This window comes from Trichosurus vulpecula, chromosome 4 (genome assembly GCF_011100635.1).
Source record: "Trichosurus vulpecula isolate mTriVul1 chromosome 4, mTriVul1.pri, whole genome shotgun sequence".
Classification (NCBI taxonomy): domain Eukaryota; kingdom Metazoa; phylum Chordata; class Mammalia; order Diprotodontia; family Phalangeridae; genus Trichosurus; species Trichosurus vulpecula.
This window is the reverse complement of record NC_050576.1, coordinates 80,713,501-80,735,904: the sequence shown is the minus strand read 5'-3', so window position 1 is coordinate 80,735,904 and position 22,404 is coordinate 80,713,501. Positions and strand designations below refer to the sequence as shown.

The following is a 22,404-nucleotide window of genomic DNA, read 5'->3' as shown; positions in this document are numbered from 1 at the left end:
AGTTTTTGGAAGAAATCAAAGCTAAATAATTGTGTATAAAAAATGCTCTAAATCATTATTGATTAGAGAAATGCAAATTAAAACAACTCTGAGAAATGCAAATTAAAACAACCTCAACTCATCAGATTGGCTAATATGACAGAAAAAGAAAATAATAAATGTTGGAGGGGATGTGGGAAGATTAGAACACTAGTACACTGCTGGTAGAACTATGAACTGATCCAACCACTCTGGAGAGCAATCCAGAATAATGCCCAAAGGGTTATAAAACTGTGTATGCCCTTTGATCCAGGAATACCACTATTAGGTCTCTTTTCCAAGGTGATCAGGAAAGGAAAAGAACTTTTATGTTCTAAAATATTTACAGCAGCTCTCTTCGTGGTGGCAAAGAACTGGAAATTGAGGGGATGTCTATCAATTGAGGAATGGATGAATAAGTTGTGGCATATGATTATGATGGAATACTACTGGGCTACAAGAAATGACGAGCTGGTTGATTTTAGAAAAGCATGGAAAGACTTGCATAAAATAATGTAGAGTTAAACAAGCAGGACCAAGAGAACATTGTATCTACAGTATACAGAAAAATGTTCAAAGAGTAATTGTGAATGACTAAGCTAGTAATATGATTATTCATGTTAACTACAAAGGATTTATAAAGGAAAATGTTATCCACCTCCAAAGAAAGAATTGATGTATGGAATATGTTCCACATATGTATCCCTATCAAATATTGGCCCTCTCTAATGTGGGGTTGGGAAGGAGGAAGATGCTGGAATTCAAAATGTAACAAACAAATAAATAAGTAGTGGTACTTGAGATGCATCCTGAAGAAAATGAGTCTATGAAGTGGAGGTGAGGAGAGAGTGCATTTCTAGTAGGAGTGATTTACATGTGAGTGCAAAGGCATGAGATGGGAGACAGACAACTGAGAGTGAAGAACAAAGAGAAGTTTGTTCAAAGTCCAGTTTGGCTGAACTGCAGAGTTTGAGAGGGGTAGTAATATTCAGTGAGGCTGTAAAGGTAAGCTGGGGCCAGGCTGTGATAGGTTTTAAAGGCCAAACAGAAGAATTTATATTTGATGCTAGAAGCAACGATGCCCCTGGAGGTTATTTAGTAGGGAAATGACATGATCATATCTGAGTTTTAGGGAGCCACTTTGGCAACTGTGGAGAGCAGTGTGGAACAGAGAGAGACTTGAGGCTGAGAGATCAATAAGAACCCTGCAATAGTTAGGGAAAGAGGCGATGAAGGCCATTTCTAGACACCATATTGGCAAGCTGTAGGTACATCCAGAGGGAGCAACTAAAATGGGAATAAGGGAGAAAACAATACTTAAAATCATGTTATACAAAAAGTAGTTGAAGAAAGAGAGCATACTTAGCCTGGAAAAACGACCCAACAAATGAGGAAGAGACATGAGAGCTATTTTCAACTATTTAAAAAGCTATCCTGTGGAAGAGAGATTATAAAGGTTCCCCCTGGTCCCAGACACTAAGCCTGGAAGCAATGGTTTAAGGTACAAAGAGGCAAATTTAAGTTTGATATAAGAAAACTTTTCTTAATAATTAAAGTAGGATGAGACAGCCTAAAAGACACTGACTTTCCACTTACCACAAGTCTTCAAACAAAGGTTATTTGACTACTAATCATGTATAATGTGAAGGAGATTTTTGTTCCAGAATGGGTTAGACTATATAACCTACTTGAGTTCCAAATCTAAGATCCTGTACTATTTTAAGTAACTAGGTACAATGGAGAGAAGTTGGAGAGGCAGGTATCTGCCTCTTATATTAAGGTGGTCCAAAAGTATACTGGAACTAATTACTTCTTGAGGAAGTCCAAATATTGGAGGTCTTCAAGCAGAAGTAGGATAAACACTTTTAGGGGATAATGTAAAGGACATTCCCGTAGAGGTGAAGACTGAACTATTTCTTCGGGGGTTTCTTCCAACTGCAAGAGTCTGGGAAAATTTATTTTAATTATATACAAAAGAAAATAGTAACCTGGTGGGTAAAGTATATTATTTACTTCAAGGTGAAGAAAAGGAAGATGAGAGAACTACCTTTATCACAATTACTAGTTATATTTTTAATAGGTCAGTGGCAGGGCAAGAGAAAAACTAATGCATATGCTTATCCTGAAGTAAGAAGTACCTAAGTAACATGACACACTTTGTGCTAACACTTAAAACACCTTGCTAAAACTATAAACGTGCTCTCTGCTAAGGATTAAAATACCAAATTACCACCTGGTATATACTATGTAGGATTGAGTTAAAAGTTCCTCAGAATAGGAAGATACAATACAAAGCAATAATGCTAGATGGAAAAAAACCGCTTCAATATTTATTACTGAAAACAAAAAAGTTAAAAAGGTTAAACTCTACTAAAAACCAACATCCGAGAAAAACACAAAAATTTATCAACTGTTTTTTTTTTTAAATTGGGCTTAGCCCCACCTCTCCTGAACTTCAGTCTCACATAGTCAACTGCCTAACGGACATCTCCAGTCAAGGATGGCAAACAAGCTTATCTCAAACTTGACACATTGAAAAGTGAATAAATCATCCTCACTAAATTTGTCCTGCTTCTGCTATTTTCTGTCAATGGCACCATGATCCTCCCAGTTACTCAAATTTAAAATTTCAGAATAATCTTTCACTCTTCCCTTTCCCTCACTCCCCATCAGTTTCCAAGTAATGTGGATTCCACCTCACAATATCATTTGCATCTCTCCACTCACATGGCCACCACCCTCCCACATGATCTCATCACCTCTTGCTTAGTCTATTATAATAGTTTTCTAATTGTTCTTCCTGCCCCTCATGCCTCCAACTTCCAATGTACTTTTCATACAGCTGCCAAAATAATCTTTCAAAAGTAAGAGGTCTGACCACTTCGCTCTTTCATCAAATATATGGATATATATATTTTGCATGTATAGATATAAACCTCAATAGCTCCTTATTGTTTCTAAGAGAAAGTACAAATTCCTGAGACTAACCTTTAAGGCCAACCATAATCTGGCTCCAACTTGCTTTTCTAACAATATCTGACATAATTTCATACATTCTATACTCCAGGGAAACTGAATTACAATCCAATAGTTCATGCCACCTTCCTTTTCCATGCATTTGCATAAACATATTAGTCTTTTTGGTACTTCTGGGAGCAAAATTCCATGCTGTTTCTTGCCATGATTTTTTACTTTTACCCTGCCTGTTGAAATCCTACCCATTCTTCAAGGGCAGATGTACTCAAATACAACTTTCCTCCATGAAGCCTTCCCTGAATGCTCCAGGTTGGAAGTGACTTCTTCCTCCTCTGATTTCAAAACACTCGATATAGCTCTTATTAGCTTATTCTACTTGGAATTACATTTATCTATGAGTGTGTATGTACACATATATTGTGAGAGAGATCAAGAGAGAATTATTCATGAGACTCCATCACTCAGGATTTATTAAGCATTTGCTAAACCCTAAATAGACAATGAAAGGCAAAAGAGTCCCTGCTCTCAGGGAGCTCAAAGTCTAATTGGGAAGACAACATGCAAACAACTATGTACAAATGACAGAAGAGAAATTACAGATAATCAACAGAAGGCAAGCACTAGAATCAAGAAGGAATAGGAAACTCTTCTTGCATAAAGTAGGGCTTGATCTGAAACTTGAAGGAAGTCAGGAAAGCTAGGAGGTAGAGATGAAGAGGAAGAATGTTCCAGTCACGGGCAACATACAGTCAAAGTGTCCAAAGCAGCTCAGAAGCCAATGTTACTAGGTCTCAGAGTACGTGGCAGGGCATAAAGTAGAAGGCTGGAAAGGTAGCATAATGAAGGTAATAAAAGGGCTAAAAAGCAGACTTTAGAGGATTTTATATCTGATACAGAGAACCAATGGAATTAACTTAAAAAGGGGAGTGATATAATACGACTAGCACTTTAGAAGATCAATCTGACAGATGATAAAATTTGAGAGTGGAAGATGGACTGGAGTTGGGATAGACTTGGGATAAGGTACCAACCACCATTCTACTGCAGTAGTCTAGGCATGAGATTATGAGGGCCTGCAGTGCCATAAGAAAGAAGATGGAATAAAGACAGATATTACAAAGATAGAGACAACAGGACTTGGCAACTAACAATATGAGGCATAAGAGAGAAGAGTTGATGACTGCACCTAGGTTGTAAGCTGGAGTCACAGGGAAGATGATGGAGAAGTAAGGAAAGGGGGAAGATTTGGGGGAAAAAAGTAATGAGTTTACTTTTAGACAGGTTAAGCTTAAGATGGTCTAGGAGACATGAAGTTCAAGATGTCTAATAGGCAGTTAGTAATGTGAGACTGGAGGTCAGGAGAGAAGTTAGGGATGGACAAATAAATCTGAGCATCATCTGCACAAAGAATGTAAGCTCTTTAAGAAGAATAGCCAGACTTTAAAAATAATTTTGCTTCACTCTCAATATCTAACATCATACAGTACATGGTGGAACTTAATGTCTGATGAGAAAAGAGAGAAAGACAGAGAAAGATATTGAGACAGAAAGAAAAGAGCTATAAAAACAACTACTGATGCTAGAGCTCAAATTATCTTTGCTAATTTTGGTACCTGTTCAGATATAACGTGGTCCAAACATTCTCTAGGACAGACCAGATTTCTTGATGTCTGTTGGGTTGGGGAAGCTGAGTGCCCAACACTGTTGGATTCTCCTGATTACTGGGCTGGAGCAGTGCATTCTCCTCCTGGTTTTTACATGCTGTGTTCTTTGAAAAAGACTCAATTGATTCTGTAGAATCTGACTTATGTTTAGAATTGACCTGGGGAAACAAGAATTGCATAAGATGCAGCTAGTTTTGACACTAGCAAGTGTCCAAAACGGAATGCCAACTACTTATGCCTATTCAGGTTACAGTTTTCTGTGAAGTGCTATGTACTTAATTGTACATAAGATATTCACAAGCAAGTGCCAACATTAGAACGAATACTGCCCTTTACAAACTATTTTCTATTTAATCACATAGGATTACTGATTTGTTTAATGAAGTAACAATAGAGATTAGCAATTTTTAAAGTTAATATGTTGATTTCACTATTAACCTGGAAAAAAAGACATGGGCTTTTCCTTTGCTTCCAGATTATAAACTTATATAAGACCACAGAATAGCAAAAGTTGGTAATTATACTTTCACATCCTCAGGACAGAAACTAAATCCAAGAGTTTAAACTGGCAGGTTAAGTCTTGCGACTGAAAAGAAATTTTAAATGCTGCCAAATATAAACAAAAAATCTTTGCCACTGCACAGTCCTGTAAGGCTAGGTGAACAAAGAATAAGGAAATAATAGGAGAAAACACAGAGGAAGAAAAAAAATTAACACTCAGATTATATGTACTAGGAAAACTGTGGTTCTCTTTTTACCTCCACATATCATAGTCCTTTTTATTTCTCTCTAACAAAAAAGTCCTCCATTTTTGTACATTTTTAGAGTAATTAATGAATCAGAAACTCAAACTACTATTTGTAGAACTGTTATTTTCAGAGGATTTTTTATATATATATGTATGTGTATATATATATACATATATGTATGTAGGTATGTGTGTGTGTATATGTGTGTGTGTGTGTGTGTGTGTGTGTATATATAGCACATTTGAGGTACGTATCATTCCAAATTTGAAAATAGCAATAGTGAAGCAATGAAAGGTTAAATCTCCTCAAGAATGATTTCATTTTCTTATCTTGATATTATGCTTCTAACTTCGCGCCAGAAGTGGTAGCACATGCAGATAATCCCTGCTACTGGAGGATGCTCAGGCTATTGGATCTCTTGAACTCATGAGTTCTGAGCTGCAGTGGACTTAGTGCTTGCACTGTTTAGCATCAACAGGGTAAGCCCTCAAGAGGAAACAAGCTGCCTAAGGAAGGAAAACCATCTCCTCTGATCTGCCCTGTCAGAAGTGGAGCAAGTCAAAGCTCCCTAGCCCATGTGATCAGCAGAAAAAAAAAAAACAGCCAAAGGGCTGGTAGGGTATAATTCTGTATTTTATCTGCCTCTTTTCTAGCCCCACTCCTAACCTAAAAACTTGGATTAAATGATACCAATTCTTTTTTGGCTTTTTTCCTTCAGAAACAATAAATGAATGAAAAAAATATTTATTAAGTGCTTATTACATATAAAGCACCGCGCTAAGGGCTGAGGATACAACAATACCCTCAAGGAAAAAAAAACTTACAGCCACAGAGTAAGCCAATGCAGAACCATAAAAGTCACTGGGTCTTTTACCTATAAAATGCATGCTTCTACTCATTCACCCAGACTGCACTTAGATGGCTCTGTGATCTCACTGGTAGAGAGATTCTTTCTTCTGTCTTATCCAAGTCTTTCTATAAATCTTCTACCCAACTCACTAGAACACCTCCTGTTACAGCACATGCAGAATGTCCATTTTTATCTGTAATCCTACGTGACTGACTTTTTCAGTAATATATACGTCCTTGATGACATCTTTTATGCTATCTTTCATGTGTCAAATGACACTGTCAATATGCTACAATCTACACACATACATTTTTCCAGTGCCTTTAAATTACATACAATTTTGATTCTTTCAAGATCATGATGTTACATGATTTCTAACCAGATAGCATCATGTGGAAAATAGTAGTGTTAAAGTAGTTTTCAGGAAGAAGTTCTGAGATTATTGAAAGGACTGTATAATTTCTCAAATTCCACTCTGTTTAATATTCTACTACTCAATGCTGAGAGGCACCTATTTAATCACACCTTCAGTAGCGTATGTGTGTGTACGTGTGTGTGTGTGTGTACGTTGTGTGTGTGTAAAATGAATAATGGAAGAATTCAAAGATATACATGTACATATAGATACACACATATGAAATATGTATATACATACAGATGTGTAATACAAACATTGCATACATTTATATAAATCTACATACATAATGTGTATATACATACATTTGTATACACACATAACTGTATGTGTACGTATTTTATATTATACACACACACAAACACACACACATAAAATGACTGAATTTTTCCATTATTCATTCTCTCTTTTCTCACACACATATAAGAATGTTAACATATGAGTTAGTGACTGATGTTTTCTAAGTCACTTTTGTTCTAGTAAAATAAATATGAGTTCTTCTCTTGAGGGTGGGGAGAAGGGAATCTTTCCTTGTCAAGAAATTTCGAAAATAACTCTGTGACTTTAAAACTGTAATTTTTAACTCCTGTACTGTAGTACAGTACTGTAGCATCACTGATTTTCTCTGTACGTATTTGGTCAGGTCCAGTTTTTCTTCTTGACTTCCTCTTGATATGTAACACTGCTACTTCCTCTGAGTTCAAACATGGCTGATATCTGATGAGAACAGATCATTATTTAAAAATCCACTTTGAGCATCATCTGCTCTCCTGATTTCATGTACAAGTGATCTTGAGATCATACAGTTCAACTGAATCTATGGCCGAGCTGTCTGCAGGCTTTTCTGTCAGCTCCTTTTCACAGTTTCATGAACAACAAAACATTTTATAGAGTCTCTCAGGCTCTAAACTCAGTGTTACTTTTTTTGTTTTTTCAGTTGCTGTGACTAAATTTCATGAATATCTATGTCTCTTGATTTCTGCATTAGATGAACTGCTCATTGGTCTGAATAGATTTAAATAGATAGTACTGCCATATCACTTCATCTCTGATTTTCTTTCAATTAAGACAAGTCTACACTATTGGGTTAAGAAGAGACTGAACCTTTGTCCTATACTTTTTGGAGATGGATGTCAGTCAAATCTAACATCATTCCAACAGAATCATTTATTCTACAGCACTAAAAGTGCCAGAGGCAAAAATATAGTGTTGTTGGACAGCATCCAAATGCCAAACAGTGTTTCTCAAAATGAAAATAAGATGTCAATAATCTAGCTCCAATTCACAGAAATATAGGCTATTTCAGTCAATCAGATCAATACCAAGTAATGAGAGAAACACTGGCAATAGCATCTAGCAATTGTTAATTTTTTTTTTTTTTGCCATTCACCTTTATAAGCCTCTCAGCCACTTTAACAAGAGGGAATGCAATATCTAAGAACAAATGCTTAACTAAATGGCAGCTAATCAAGTATTTTAAAGTAGTTATCGGATGAGGTTTGTTAGGCAACACACATACCCTTTTCCATTACAATATAACTACAGCTTCACACTGTATTTTATAGCACAAGATTTTTAAGTGTCTTACTACAGACCTTGTTAAACTGATCAATATTATTTTCACCAAAATCATTAGTAATTAATTTTTCCACTTCATAGCCTCAAATCAAAAGGCTGTGTCATGTCTTATTATTCGAACAGATTTGTGATTTCAATGATATGGACATTACTGACAGTGAAGCAGATAGCGACTCATCTATGCTTGCCCATCTGGCAAGAATCTTAATAATATGCCCCAATAAGTTCATCACGGGGGAGCCTTCCAACGTGCTGGGAGTCATATTTGTTTTTGTATTCTGTGAATATACACTCTTCAACAGTCATCATCTGTTCTCACCACATCAGTCGATCTTTTGTGACCACATACATCTTTGATGACATTCTTCACTTCAGTTCTTCATAATTCCTTATTTTTTATTTACTGCAGCCTCTTTACCCACAACAAGGGTTTCCATCACTTCCTTCTGGGTGATGATCAATCTTTATTTTAGAGACTACAGTGTTCCATAACTCATAGATATGTAATACCACCAGCAACATACTGGTGTTAACCAGATTAGCCTTTGTTTCTGGGAGGCATTTAAGGCCAGTAAATGAGCTCTGCAATTTCCCAAAAGCAATCCATCCCTTTCTCCTCCTCCTGTTTAATTATAGGTGCAAACTATTATCCATTTTCAGTGTCTATCCAAGGTATAATAGATGAGTGCTAAGAGTTTTCTATGTAACTTGCACTTTACAACCTGTACAATAAGTATTTTTCACCTGGTTGATTTTCCATATATGGATGATAAGGCCAAACTTTTTTGAATGGCAAGAGATCGCATTCAGAAGGCTCTACAATATTCCAGGGTTGATGCAATAAACACAACCTAATTTGCAAACACAGAGACCTAGAGGACCTGCAATTTGCACTAAAGGCTGAATCTCCTCTATGACAGAAGTGATTATCTTAAGCAACTACACAGCTGATTTATGAGGTTATCTCCACCATTCTATATTTCAAGGCTTCCTACATAATTCTAACGTACTTCATACTAATGTACTAAAGACACTTTGTTGGAAGAGAGTCTTTAAGGCAGTGGTTGTCAAAGGTTTTTTGAAGAATCAACAAACAATAAGCAAGGCAAGAGCTAGTAGCCTCTACAATTTTTTAGGTGATTGTTTAGGTAAAGATGTGTTTTCTGTTGTATAAGGTAATATTGTTTGTAATCTTTCAATACCTTTCTGTCTAAGATTTTATGGGCAATTTTATAATGGAAACTAGTATTATCCTTGGATTCTAAAGATTGGTGCTTAGAAAGTACATTGAATGTTTACTAATAACGCACTTTTTAGTTTCTTTAGGTCTCTTCATTATTGCAAATAATTTACATTTGTTGAACATCTGTAGAGAATTATTGTAACTAGTGTCTATCATTTCTTCTGTCCGTATATCATGTTTCTCCATCAACAACTCATTTCATTTAACTAGCTTAAGTTGAAGTTGTCTTAAGTGTACAACATATCTTTTTCACATTTTTATTTTTTTTTGCTTTGTACAAACTACTGATTCTTACTCTAAAAAGTGGACAGTCTGATGTCAAACAATGAGTTGTTCCTGTCCTATTTCCTGCCAATTTCATTTTTTGTGATGTTACTCAGTGTTAACCATATTCAGTGACTTCCAATTCTTTTCCTGGATAAAGTATTCATGAAGTATAGGCATGAAGCTTCTCTGAAGTCTACAAGTTTTGGTCTCTTTCATTGTATATCCTTATTCATATCTTCCAACATATTTTTTTTTTTTGCTATCCTCACCCATTCTCACACCTTTATATCACTAAGTATGATAGTATATAATGATCAAATTCTTTGTGGATTTTATCTATCTTTTCATCTTGCACAACAAATATTAGCAAATAGTTATACTTATAATCCTTAAGTCTTGGATCCAGAAAGACATGGAATGCTTTGAACATCCACAAAGTTTTGAACACATATTGCCTGTGTGACCCTGGGCAAGTCGCTTAATTTCTCAATGTTCTAGACAACACTTGAAGCCTATAAGTTGAAAAGAAAGTATCTACCTGAAACTGGTACAAAAATATTCTTTACTCAGGAGTTCCCTACACTTATGAAAACAGAGGTCTAGTCCCTGTTCTTATCTCCACTTATAATGGCTACTATGACACTGATGTGAATGGGAATGAAGTTTTCTTACAACAATTCACAACCAAAAATCAAACAATAACCTCTCATAGTCTTGGTTCTGCTCTTCATTTAAAGAGACTACAGAAGCCTTATTTTTCAAAAATCTATTTCACACCAGCAATATGATAATCTCAGAGATCAATTAAAAATTAGTAACAAACCAAACCGAAACACTTTTCCAAATCATTACAGAATATACTACATCTCCTCCAAGAATATAAAAATGATATCTTGGTTAATACTCTCCTCCTTCACCAACTATGATAAGGTTTATGATCATCATCTCCTCCTTTAGCTCAGAAGGTGAATAATAGATTTTAACTGGCCACGAAAATTAAAGAGAAAAACTAGTCAAATTGGGGCTTATGAGAGAGAAAAACAACATGGAAGGCAATGTCACTTTGCATTTGCTGTGTCTCGCATCACAGTTGTGATACATAGCTACCACTAGCTTGTATATATTTTAAATGCGTCAAATTTCTTATGGTTTTTTGGATTTGGGATCAAAACAACAGGAGTTTAAATTCTAACTTGAGAACTAAATTGATAGTAGGCTTCTTACATACAAGAAGCAAAAAAATGATAATCATTGTTGTCTTCTTGCTAAAAATGAATGAAAGTATATTCTTAACAAACATTGTGAACCCTTCTTCCCTGAAAGGATAAAATGTATAATGCAACTGAAATCTACAGTTGCTTGCCTATTCACTCTTTAATTCACCTAATATTTCCTGACTACCTTTAGGGCTACAGAACAAGTTAGAATAAGGAAAAATATTTCATCTATTATTTATCAACTATAGCACTTGGATAAGTATAAAGCATTTATTGGCACAGTGTTTTTGAAAGCATTCCAAAAGCATCTTACCTCTGATAGTGTTTGAAGTAGCTGATTCACCTGAGCAAAGGCCTGTGGCAGAATCCCATCATAGTTTGATCTTGTACTAAAAGCATGTAACAAATGTTTGGAATCCTGAAGCAGAAATTTAGTTGTTGCCAAGTCCACTGTCTTAGCTGATGTCAAGAAATTTTTAAAAACAAAGCTGTTATCAGAGATCATACACATTATAAATCTATGATACAGAGATACTCAGGAAGCTAATTAAATGTAATTTATTTTTTAAAAACAGATATACATATACTAAATCTGTACTAGATTCCAACTTTGTCCAGCTAGTATCAAAAAATAAGTGAACAAAGAATCGACAGTTAGTCGCTTTGGAGATATGTGTTTTAATGATGTACACATTTATATAATTGAGTCATCCTGAAAATAAAGACCCTACCATCCATGCAAGCTATCATCCTCTATCTTGCCACTCCTTCTCAAACTCCTGGAAAAACTTATCTTTTTAAGTGTTTCCACCTAGGCTCCATCCTGGGCCCCTTCTCTTTAGCTCTAACTCTCTCACTTGGTGATCTCCTTACCTCCCATGGGTTCAATTACCACTACAAACATCCATATAGGTATGTATATCCATAGTCTCAGTCTCTCTCTCTCTCTCTCTCGCTCTCTCACACATGCACTTTAGTCATATATGACCAAATATGACCATATATGTCAAAAGGGTTATTATTGGAGGAAAAGTTACTGTTTTCTTGTAGAGGTAGATAAATCTAACAGGAAGAAAAAAAACCATAGAACTGAACAGAATGGTGGAAACTGAAGTTAAAAAACTTATTAATAAGAACATTATCTAAATAAGAACATTAACGACTAGACTTCCTATTCACCATCACACAGTACCTTTACAAAAACTGAATATGTGCTAGTGAACAAAGAAAGTATAAGCAGATATAAAAAATCAGAAATAATACATCCTTTACAAAACATAAATTAACAAAACAATTCAGGAGGGACAAAGCATAGAGTTAAATGACATCCTGAACAATGACTGGGTTAAATAAGAATCAATAAAACCATGGACATATTTAAAAAATCCAAGATAACATACTAAAATTTTGGTAAATTAGCAATGAAAACAGCAAAATTGCAAAATAGCAATGAATAACTGAAGCAATTAAAACTCTTAAGTAATGGGAATAGAAAAAAATCCATAAAAACCATAATGACCTTTCTGCACAGTACTACCAAAAACAAAATAGTGGAAAGAGAAATTCCATTCAAAATTAACTGCAATATGCATAAAGCATGTGGGTGTTAACCTATGAAGACACACTCGAGGCTCATATAAACACAAGTACAAAACGTTCCAATAAAAATAGATGATTAGCTGTCTCCCCAAACTCAACATTCCACATCCTTGCCTGAAGAGATTTGCACAAACCAACAACCCCAATGGCTAGAATACATACTTTGCCTCTCAGAATCCTTATCTTTTCTTCAAGGTGTCACCTCTTTGAAACCACCTCTAATCTACCTCTCAGTACCTTTTAAATCCTCTCTGCTTCCTATAAGTACAGTTATCCCTCCCAGATCACAACTTTCCCCATCATGGTTTCAATATATTGTGGGTTGGCTGCAGAAGCAGCACACAGATGATGAAACACATGAAGGCCGGCGGACAACACAGAGAAAGTTTAGAAACTCAGAAATATATAAAATATAAGTAGAGTATTGTTATCAGCCCAAATTTTACAATAAGATACCGTAAACACCCCATAAAAGTAAAAGAAAAAATTCAGACTTCTTTGGTACACAGGGAGGGCCAAAAAATTTTAAGTGGATTTTCCAAATCATGGCAGTACTGTAGCCCTAACCCCTGTGATGTGGAAGGAATAAATGTACATTCTATTTATATCTATTCATTTAACAAGGTATATTTAAGTTCTCTACTCACACCCCCAGTGGACTATAAGCTCTTTGAGGAAAAGTAGTGCTTTATTTTCATTTTTGTAGCCCAAAAACCCAACATACCGCCTTGCACATAGTAGGCGGTTTTAACAAATGTTTGTTGGATTCAATCTGGCTAGGGTAAATATGCATTCCCAAATCTTGGCCTATAAAATAATTTATTAGCTGTCTATCATGTGCAAAGAGAGTAATTTGTGTTAGGTGCTAGGAATGGGGGGGGGGCGGTTTGAGGGAGGTGGTTTCAAAGATCTTCTACCTTCATGAAATTCACAGTATAAAAGGGTGATAAAACACATACACAGATTAACCACAATTCAAAAATTATAAAAGAAAATAAATTCTATACAAGGTCTATGGTAGAGGAAGAACTTGGAATAAGATGATCGCTTTTTGGAACAACAAATGAAGGCTTCATGGATAAAGTAGTATTTGAGCTGGCTTTAAAAGGTAAGACTTTAGTAAGCTCAGATTGGGGGCAGGATGGTGGGAGGCAGGTATTAAGTGAGGAGAAAGATATTCCAGGCATCAGAAACAGCATGAGTAAAGGCACAGAGGTAAAGTAGTATAAGATGTACACAGGTGGCCAAGATGGCGGCTGGTAAGCACGGACTAGAGTGAGCTCCGTACCCGAGTCCCTCCAAAAACCTATAAAAATGGCTCTGAACCAATTCTAGAACGGCAGAACCCACAGAACAGCAGAGGGAAGCAGGGCTCCAGCCCAGGACACCCTGGATGGTCTCTGGGTGAGGTCTATTCCACACGGAGCTGGGAGCTGGGAACGGAGTGGAGCAGAGCCCAGCCTGAGCGGCGTGGACCATCCAGAACAGAAGCTGGGCGGAGGGGGCCCTAGCGCCCTGAATATGTGAGCTGCGGCAGTTACCAGACCCCTCGACCCACAAACACCAAAGACTGCGGAGAAGGTTAGTGGGAAAAGCTGCGGGAGTGGAAGGAGTTCACGGTTCGGCTTCCAGCCCCAGGGGCAGCGGAGGTGGGGCAGCTACAGCTGTTGTTACTTCCGGCTCCAGGCCCACCTGGTGGGAGGAATTAAGTGGCGGATCAGAGCAGGAGTGCAACAGCCTGCTGAAGATCTAAGCCCAGTCTGGACTGGGGGTCCTTGGGGAAGGAGGAGTGCGGCTCTGACAGAGCTGGCACCTCCCCCCCAAACGTAGAACATAGAACTCGTTAGTCTACAAGCAGTCATACCCCACTGAAAAACTCAAGGGTCAAGTTAGTTGGTTGGGAATATGGCCAGGCAGCGAAAACGCGCCCAGAGTCAGTCTCAGACTTTGGATTCTTTTTTTGGTGACAAAGAAGACCAAAACATACAGCCTAAAGAAGACAACAAAGTCATAGAGCCTACAACAAAAGCCTCCAAGAAAAACATGAACTGGCCCCAGGCCATAGAAGAACTCAAAAAGGATTTGGAAAAGCAAGTTAGAGAAGTAGAGGAAAAATTGGGAAGAGAAATGAGAAGGATGCGAGAAAACCATGAAAAACAAGTCAATGACTTGCTAAAGGAGACCCAAAAAAATACTGAAAAATACACTGAAGAAAACAACACCTTAAAAAACAGACTAACTCAAATGGCAAAAGAGCTCCAAAAAGCCAATGAGGAGAAGAATGCCTTGAAAGGCAGAATTAGCCAAATGGAAAAGGAGGTCCAAAAGACCACTGAAGAAAATACTACTTTAAAAATTAGATTGGAGCAAGTGGAAGCTAGTCACTTTATGAGAAATCAGGATATTATAAAACAGAACCAAAGGAATGAAAAAATGGAAGACAATGTGAAATATCTCCTTGGGAAAACCACTGACCTGGAAAATAGATCCAGGAGAGATAATTTAAAAATTGTTGGACTACCTGAAAGCCATGATCAAAAAAAGAGCCTAGATACCATCTTTCAAGAAATTCTCAAGGAGAACTGCCCTGATATTCTAGAGCCACAGGGCAAAATAGAAATTGAAAGAATCCATCGATCGCCTCCTCAAATAGATCCCCAAAAGAAATCTCCTAGGAATATTGTTGCCAAATTCCAGAGCTCCCAGATCAAGGAGAAAATACTGCAAGCAGCCAGAAAGAAACAATTTGAGTATTGTGGAAACCCAATCAGAATAACCCAAGATCTGGCAGCTTCTACATTAAGAGATCGAAGGGCTTGGAATGCGATATTCCGGAGGTCAATGGAGCTAGGATTAAAACCTAGAATCACCTACCCAGCAAAACTGAGTATCATGTTCCAAGGCAAAATATGGAGTTTCAATAAAATAGAGGACTTTCGAGCTTTCTCAGTGAAAAGACCAGAACTGAATACAAAATTTGACTTTCAAACACAAGAATCAAGAGAAGCATGAAAAGGTAATCAAGAAACGGAAATTGCAAGGGACTTACTAAAGTTGAACTGTTTTGTTTACATTCCTACATGGAAAGATGATGAGTATGATTCATGAGACCTCAGTATTAGGGTAGTTGAAGGGAATATGCATATATATATATATATATGTGTATATATATATATATGTGTGTATATATATATATGTTTATGTATATATATATAAGTGAATGTGTATGTATGTATATATCTATGTGTATATGTATGTACGTGTATGTATGTGTATATAAATATATATGTGTGTGTTTATATATATATGTAAAAGAGAGAGAGCAGACACAGGGTGAGTTGAAGATGAAGGAAGATATCTAAAAGAAATAAAATGAAATTAAGGGATGAGAGAGCAACATACTGAGAGAGGGAGATAGGGAGAGATAGAATGGGGTGGATTATTTCACATAAAGGTGGCAAGAGGAAGCAGTTCTGTGGGAGGAGGGGAGAGGGCAGGTGAGGAGGGAATGAGTGAACCTTGCTCTCATCAGATTTGGCCTGAGGGGGAATACCATACATACTCAGTTGGGTATCTTACCCCACAGGAAAGAAGAGGGAGGAAGATAAAAAAAAAAAAAATAAAAGGCGGGGGGATGATGGAGGGGAGGGCAGATGGGGGTGGAGGTAATCAAAACAAACACTTTGGAAAGGGGACAGGGTCAAGGGAGAAAATTCAATAAAGCGGGATGGGTTGAGAAGGAGCAAAATGTAGTTAGCCTTTCACAACATGAGTATTGTGGAAGGGTTATGCATAATAATACATGTGTGGCCTAGATTGAATTGCTCGGCTTCTTAGGGAGGGTGGGTGGGAAGGGAAGAGGGAAGAGAATTTGAAACTCAAAGTTTTAAAATCAGATGTTCAAAAACAAAAAAAGTTTTTGTATGCAACTAAAAAATAAGATACACAGGCAATGGGGCATAGAAATTTATCTTGCCCTACAAGAAAGGAAGGGAAAAGGGGATGAGAGGGGAGGGGGGTGATAGAGGGGAGGGCTGACTGGGGAACAGGGCAACCAGAATACAAGCCATCTTGGAGTGGGGGGGAGGGTAGAAATGGGGAGAAAATTTGTAATTCAAACTGTTGTGAAAATCAATGCTGAAAACCAAATATGTTAAATAAATAAATTTAAATAAAAAAAAAAGATGTACATAGGTGGAAGTATACAATCTACTGTGGATATAACATTGATTAGATGGGGGAAGATAAGGCTAGAAAGGTAGGGTGTTTCCAAATTGTTTAAGGTCCTGGCTACCAGGCTGAGCAGCATAACCTTTATTCAAAAGGAAACAGGCAACAATGAAAGGACTTTGAGCAGAGGAGTGAAGTGATCAGATCTGCCCAGATTAAAAGATTAATCTGGCAGAAGTATGAATGAAATGGAGTTGAAAGACTGGAGATGGGAAGACAAGGTAGGACACTAATAAGATAGTCCAGGTGAGTAGTAATCAGGGCCCATACTAGATTGTTAACGATGGAAGTGAAAAGGAGAGAGGTGTGAGAGATATTGCAGCAGTGGAGTTGACAAGAATTTATAGTTAAGTAGATATGGGAAGTAAAAGTGAAGAAAATCAAAGTTAACACTGAAATCTAAAATATGGATGACTCGGTAAATGGTAGTGACAATGAAAATAAGAAAGTTACCAAGAGAAGATCTTGATGAAAAGATACTAACTTCAGTTTTAGACATAAGGAGTTTAAAGCATCAATGGGACATCTAGGTAGAGATTTCTCACCGGCCACTGGAGATGTGTACCTAAAGCTTAAGAAAAAGATCAGGGCTAGAAGTATATATTTGGAAGCTATCTCCATCAAAGTGACAGCTGAAATCATGGAAATAACTTATAATACCCAGGAAGAATACAAAGCAAGAAAAAAAAGACCAAATATAAAACATCTGCTCATATGTTAATCCCTTGAAAACGAACCGCAATTTAAATCAAACATTTTAAGAAAACACCCATGTAGCATAGAAAAATGAAAGATTCCTACCTTTACAAAGATTTTCATATAGGCTCTCAATTGTCATAAGCAAGTTTTTCTCCACAACTAATCCAAAAACAGCTAACCAGTGTTTTTTAAAACACTGTAATAAATGTGCAAGTGTCCATGGGGGCTTGAAGTACACCATCTGTAGCCAAAAAAAAAAAAAAAAAAAAAGCCAACATATATTCAGAGTATGTTTAATATTCACTCCAAGTGCCACCACCTGAAAGAGGCCTTTCCTGGTTCCTACCCCTACCCCTAACCATGAGCTAATGCTTTCCTCTCTAAAGCTACCTTCGATGTAATCTATATGTATCTTGAAGACACATGCATTTGTTATTTCAGCCATTAAAATGTAGGCTCATTAAGGACAGGGAAGGCCTTTGCTTTTTCTTTGTATTACACATAATAAATGCTAATAAACTGCTTATTGAATGATTATTAAACTTTAATATTTTAAAAGCTTTTGTCATTATGAATAGTCTCTCCACCATCATTTTAGCTGTCATAGTACTAATCTACATCTCAACTGCTTAACTTAGTAAAAACAACTTTCAAAATTTCAAAATCACTGAAAAAAACTAGTTTTTAAAGACTAAGGTACCTGTTGAATGCCCACCAGTTACCATGCAAAGCAAATATGTTATGAATCCATGGTAAATGGATGCTTTCTTTCAGTACTTTATGTTTCTAAATCATCAGTAAGCAAAGTCTTTCCCTATGTCTACTGTTTGACAACTGGCTCGCCAAAAAATCCATTTTTAGAAACCTTCTCTCTCATGCTGGGTTTAACACTCAACAATCTATCATATGGCAAACTAACCACCAAAATGGTGAAAATTAGCAAAGTATAGTGAATTTTTAAAAGAAATATCACTTATACAACCTCACAATAATGGTAGAAAATTAAATATTTCTCATTAACACTATTAATAAGAGTGGCAGAAAAGGGCAGAGAATACTAAGAATCGGAGTTTTTAGGAAGTACATAAACATTAACAGAACTTTGTACTCTAAATGAAAAGTTTATTTCCAATGACCAAAGAATTGTCATATTCTTTAGAAAAGTCAATGTTGAAATTCTCATGACAAGTGAAATAAGAAAACAAAAGGATATTACAGTTAACTGAAGAATGTCTCAGAGGTTCATTTTGAAGAGACAAACAAAAGAGTTGGTATAGTTGGTTTCATTGTAAGCTCAGACAATAAGAAACATAATTTCATGTGACACTTTGAAATCTTTGTCTTTATTTCTCTTAAGCGTAAGCAACAAGGCCACCCCCCAAAAAAATGAAGCTTTGGTGCCAATGTCTGTTACAATAAAGTAGAAAAATTAAGAACCTGATAAGATCTTCTAAATCGAGTCAACACGTATCCTCAAAGTCTTTTTGACTTCAGTGTAAATTTAGACATACTGAAGGATGGAATGTTGGAAAAATATGACTCAGGTTTAGGAAATGAAAGAAATCTAAAGCTTATAGTCTATTTGGAAGCCTTAGGCCTATATATCAATATTTTTTTTAAAAAAAGGAAACCAGAAGGTAACAGACATGATGAGCAGTAAGCAACCTCAAAAATTATATTAGCTATTTTTTCACAGATTAAAAAATGATAAGCTGATTTTGTGAGTCATATCAGAATCAAGCTGTGTGTAATCATCAACTAGATGGATTAAAAGTCAAAATTAACCCCAAATCAGAAGAAAGGATAAAGGCCCTACAAACAAATAACAGCTTCAACGAGACCTATTGAAACAGACCACTGAAACAGCTTAGTGGCCCAGTGGGAAAGAGTGCTGGACTTAAGAGTCAGAAGAACTGAGTATGGATCCTGCCTCAAATACTTACTGGCTGTGTGACCCAGGGCAAATGACTTAACTTCTCTCAGTCTGTTTCTTTATTTGTAAAATGAGGATAATAAGAGCACCTATTTCACAGGGTTGTTGTAATAATGTGTGTTTACATCCTTAACCCACTATATAAATGCTATTATTATATTGGAAAATTGCAAATGGAAAAAGGTAAAGAAATTGACCTTTAGCATAATTATCCCCTGAAAAGGCTTAAGTGATATAAAGCAGTTGTCACAATAGAGAAATAAAAAGGACCTTGAAATTACCTTAGCCAGAAAACACTCAATATCCTTACCAAACAGAGAGATACACTGGGCAAGGATAATCACAACCTGACAAAATTTCAGAGTGGAAAGGACCTCAGTGGCCATCTAGTCCAACAACCTATACCTTCAAAAATAATCCATTCTATAACATTCCAAAAGGAGTCATCTAGCTGCTGCCTAGAAATCTCCAAAGAGAGAAAACTCAGAAGAATTATTTCAGAACACTTGTCTCCACACTAAGAACTGACCCCAAGAAGAATGTGATAAACAAATCAAAGGATGGGGGATGATGGGTTCCATTCCAACCCTTCTGAAATAGCTAATCATGGGTACTGTCTCCAATACAACCACATCTACCATTACCTTTCTACAGTCCACCATTCCAACTCTTCCCTGTGATATAAAAACTTTCAACTCTAAGTCATACTCATTCTCAGGTAAGTAATAACTGAATGGCTATCCAGACATGCACAATAGACAGCACTGAAGGTGCCATTAGAAAAATCCTACCTCCCCCAACATACCCACCTCTACTCCTAACCACCTCAAGGTTCTGGCAGGTCCCCCCTCTGCTGCCTTCAAGGGCAGGCTCTGAAACCCAAGACAATAATTAGAAAGTAAGAGTCCCTTTACTCTCCCTTCCCATCTACAAATCCCCTACACCTACCCTCATTCTTTGTTTAGAGTAGACAGAGTATCATAGGATGAATGGACATCAATCTACATTACAGATCTCGTTACATAATCGTTCCCATAAAACCCATTCATCTTTCCAAATTCTCTATTTCTATCAGGGCACCATTATCCTTTCAGCCACACATGTTCACTGCCTCAGTGTCATCTTCAACTCCTCACTTTCCCTCAAGCCATGTATCCATTCAGTTGCCAAATCTTGTGATTTCTACCTCCATCCCTCATACAACCATCACCCTACTTCAGGTCTTCATCATCTCAAACAGCCTCCCAATTGGTCTTTATATCTCAAATCTCTTCCTACTCCAATCCATCAAAGTTGTCCTAACGTATAGAGGCCTGACCATATCGCTTTCCTACTTCAGTTACAAGCACCAGTGGTTCCCTACTGACTTTATGATCAAATATCATTTCATCTTTGCCTCATCATTTTAATACCTATTTTTGTTTAAATTTTTTAATGATTATTATTAGTACATGATTATTAATACGTAACACTATATATAACTTATAAATGAGTAAGTATATACTTATTAGGGACAAGTGATTAACAAAGTCTGGAGACCAATGATTTAAAATTCAGATTCATTTACGTAACAATACACAGGAGGATGAAGAAGATGGTCAACAGTTTTGTCTCACTCTGAACAGTAAGTGACAAGAACCAGAAATCAAAATGAGTCGGGGAAAGCTTAGTCTAAGACCCAACTCTTAGAAGAATTCAAGGTTTGTTTTATAATATAACTCAAGGATAATAAAATACTAAAAGAAGATAAAATACCACATATTACTACCTCCAAATAGGCAAATAAAGAACCTAAAAGTAACTACCAACCCATATACCTACTTTATCAAGATGACAGAAAGGTGAAGAAACTTTAAAATTCTGCTGTGTTTGTTGATTAACCAAAAAAAAAAAAACCCAGAATAGTTTTAAAGGCTGTCTGCCAACAAGGTTTCTCATGTATTATCCTAGATTCAGTAATTTAATTCAATCGAATAAACTTTTATTATTAAACTCCTATAGTATGCAAAGCACTGTTCTAGGCAATAAGAATACAAAGACAAAAATAAAAAGTCACTACCCTTAAGGAGTTTACATGTCAATACTGAGACATATAAGTCAATACAAATATTCACCAAGTAATTTCAAGAGGAGAGCGCACTACCAACTTTGAAAGATTAGGAGCAATCTAATAGCTGATTCCTGAACTATGCTTTGAAGGAATTACTTTGAAGGAAGTTAAGGATTCAAAGAGGGAGAACTGAGGAAAGAGTACATTTCAGAAACAAACACACAAGAATTGAAAGGCAGGGGTTGAAATGTTGAGCATGAGGAACAGTTAGCAGGACAAGTTTGACTAGAAGAGAGAGTACATAAAGTGGTCTAACATGAAATAAAACTGAAAAGATAAGTGAGAGCTATATTATAGAGCATGTTCTGTCCTACAAAGGATTTTGTATTTTACCTAGAGGTAATAAGGAACTATTGAAGATTTTAAAGAAGAGGGGTGATTTCATCAATTCAAATTTTATAAATATCAATTTGGCAACTATAAAGAAGATGTATTGGAGAGAGGAGGGGTGAAGCAGGAAGATTAATTAGAAAGCTATTACAACATCCAGCAGTAAAGTGATGAGGACTTTAAGTTACCAGCTATGTGAATAGAGAAGGGGGCAGATGTGACAGATGCTGTGAAAGCATTTTCTATAAAACTTGGCAACTGATTCAGTATCAGAAGTAAGAAGGAAAAGCCACGGTTACAAAACTTGGAAAGACAGTGGTAGTCTCAATGTAAATAATGGCAGTTTGGAGGAGACTGCCTTTTACAAGAAAATATAGTAAGGCCTGTTCTGATTCTGTTAAACTGAGTACCTACTGGACATCCGGATGGAAAAGTCTTAACAACCTTGGTTATGTGGTACTAGGGTTCATGAAAAAAATCAGGGACAGATATACAGATTTGGGAGTCATCTACATAGGGAAGATAA

The 22,404-nt window shown here is 36.5% G+C and overlaps 1 protein-coding gene across 4 annotated transcripts in view; it reads right to left on the bottom strand.

Annotated features, from left to right (window-relative positions):
* SWT1 (SWT1 RNA endoribonuclease homolog) overlaps positions 1-22,404 on the bottom strand; it is a 142,315-nt gene that overhangs the window by 75,216 nt on the left and 44,695 nt on the right. For all 4 annotated transcript variants that reach the window (XM_036754557.1, XM_036754558.1, XM_036754559.1 and 1 more), the window contains 3 exons: positions 17,608-17,746; positions 11,291-11,436; positions 4,608-4,816 (listed from right to left, as the gene is read on the bottom strand). In XM_036754557.1, coding sequence (XP_036610452.1) covers positions 4,608-4,816; positions 11,291-11,436; positions 17,608-17,746 — 494 coding nt within the window. The remainder of the gene's footprint in view (positions 1-4,607; positions 4,817-11,290; positions 11,437-17,607; positions 17,747-22,404) is intronic.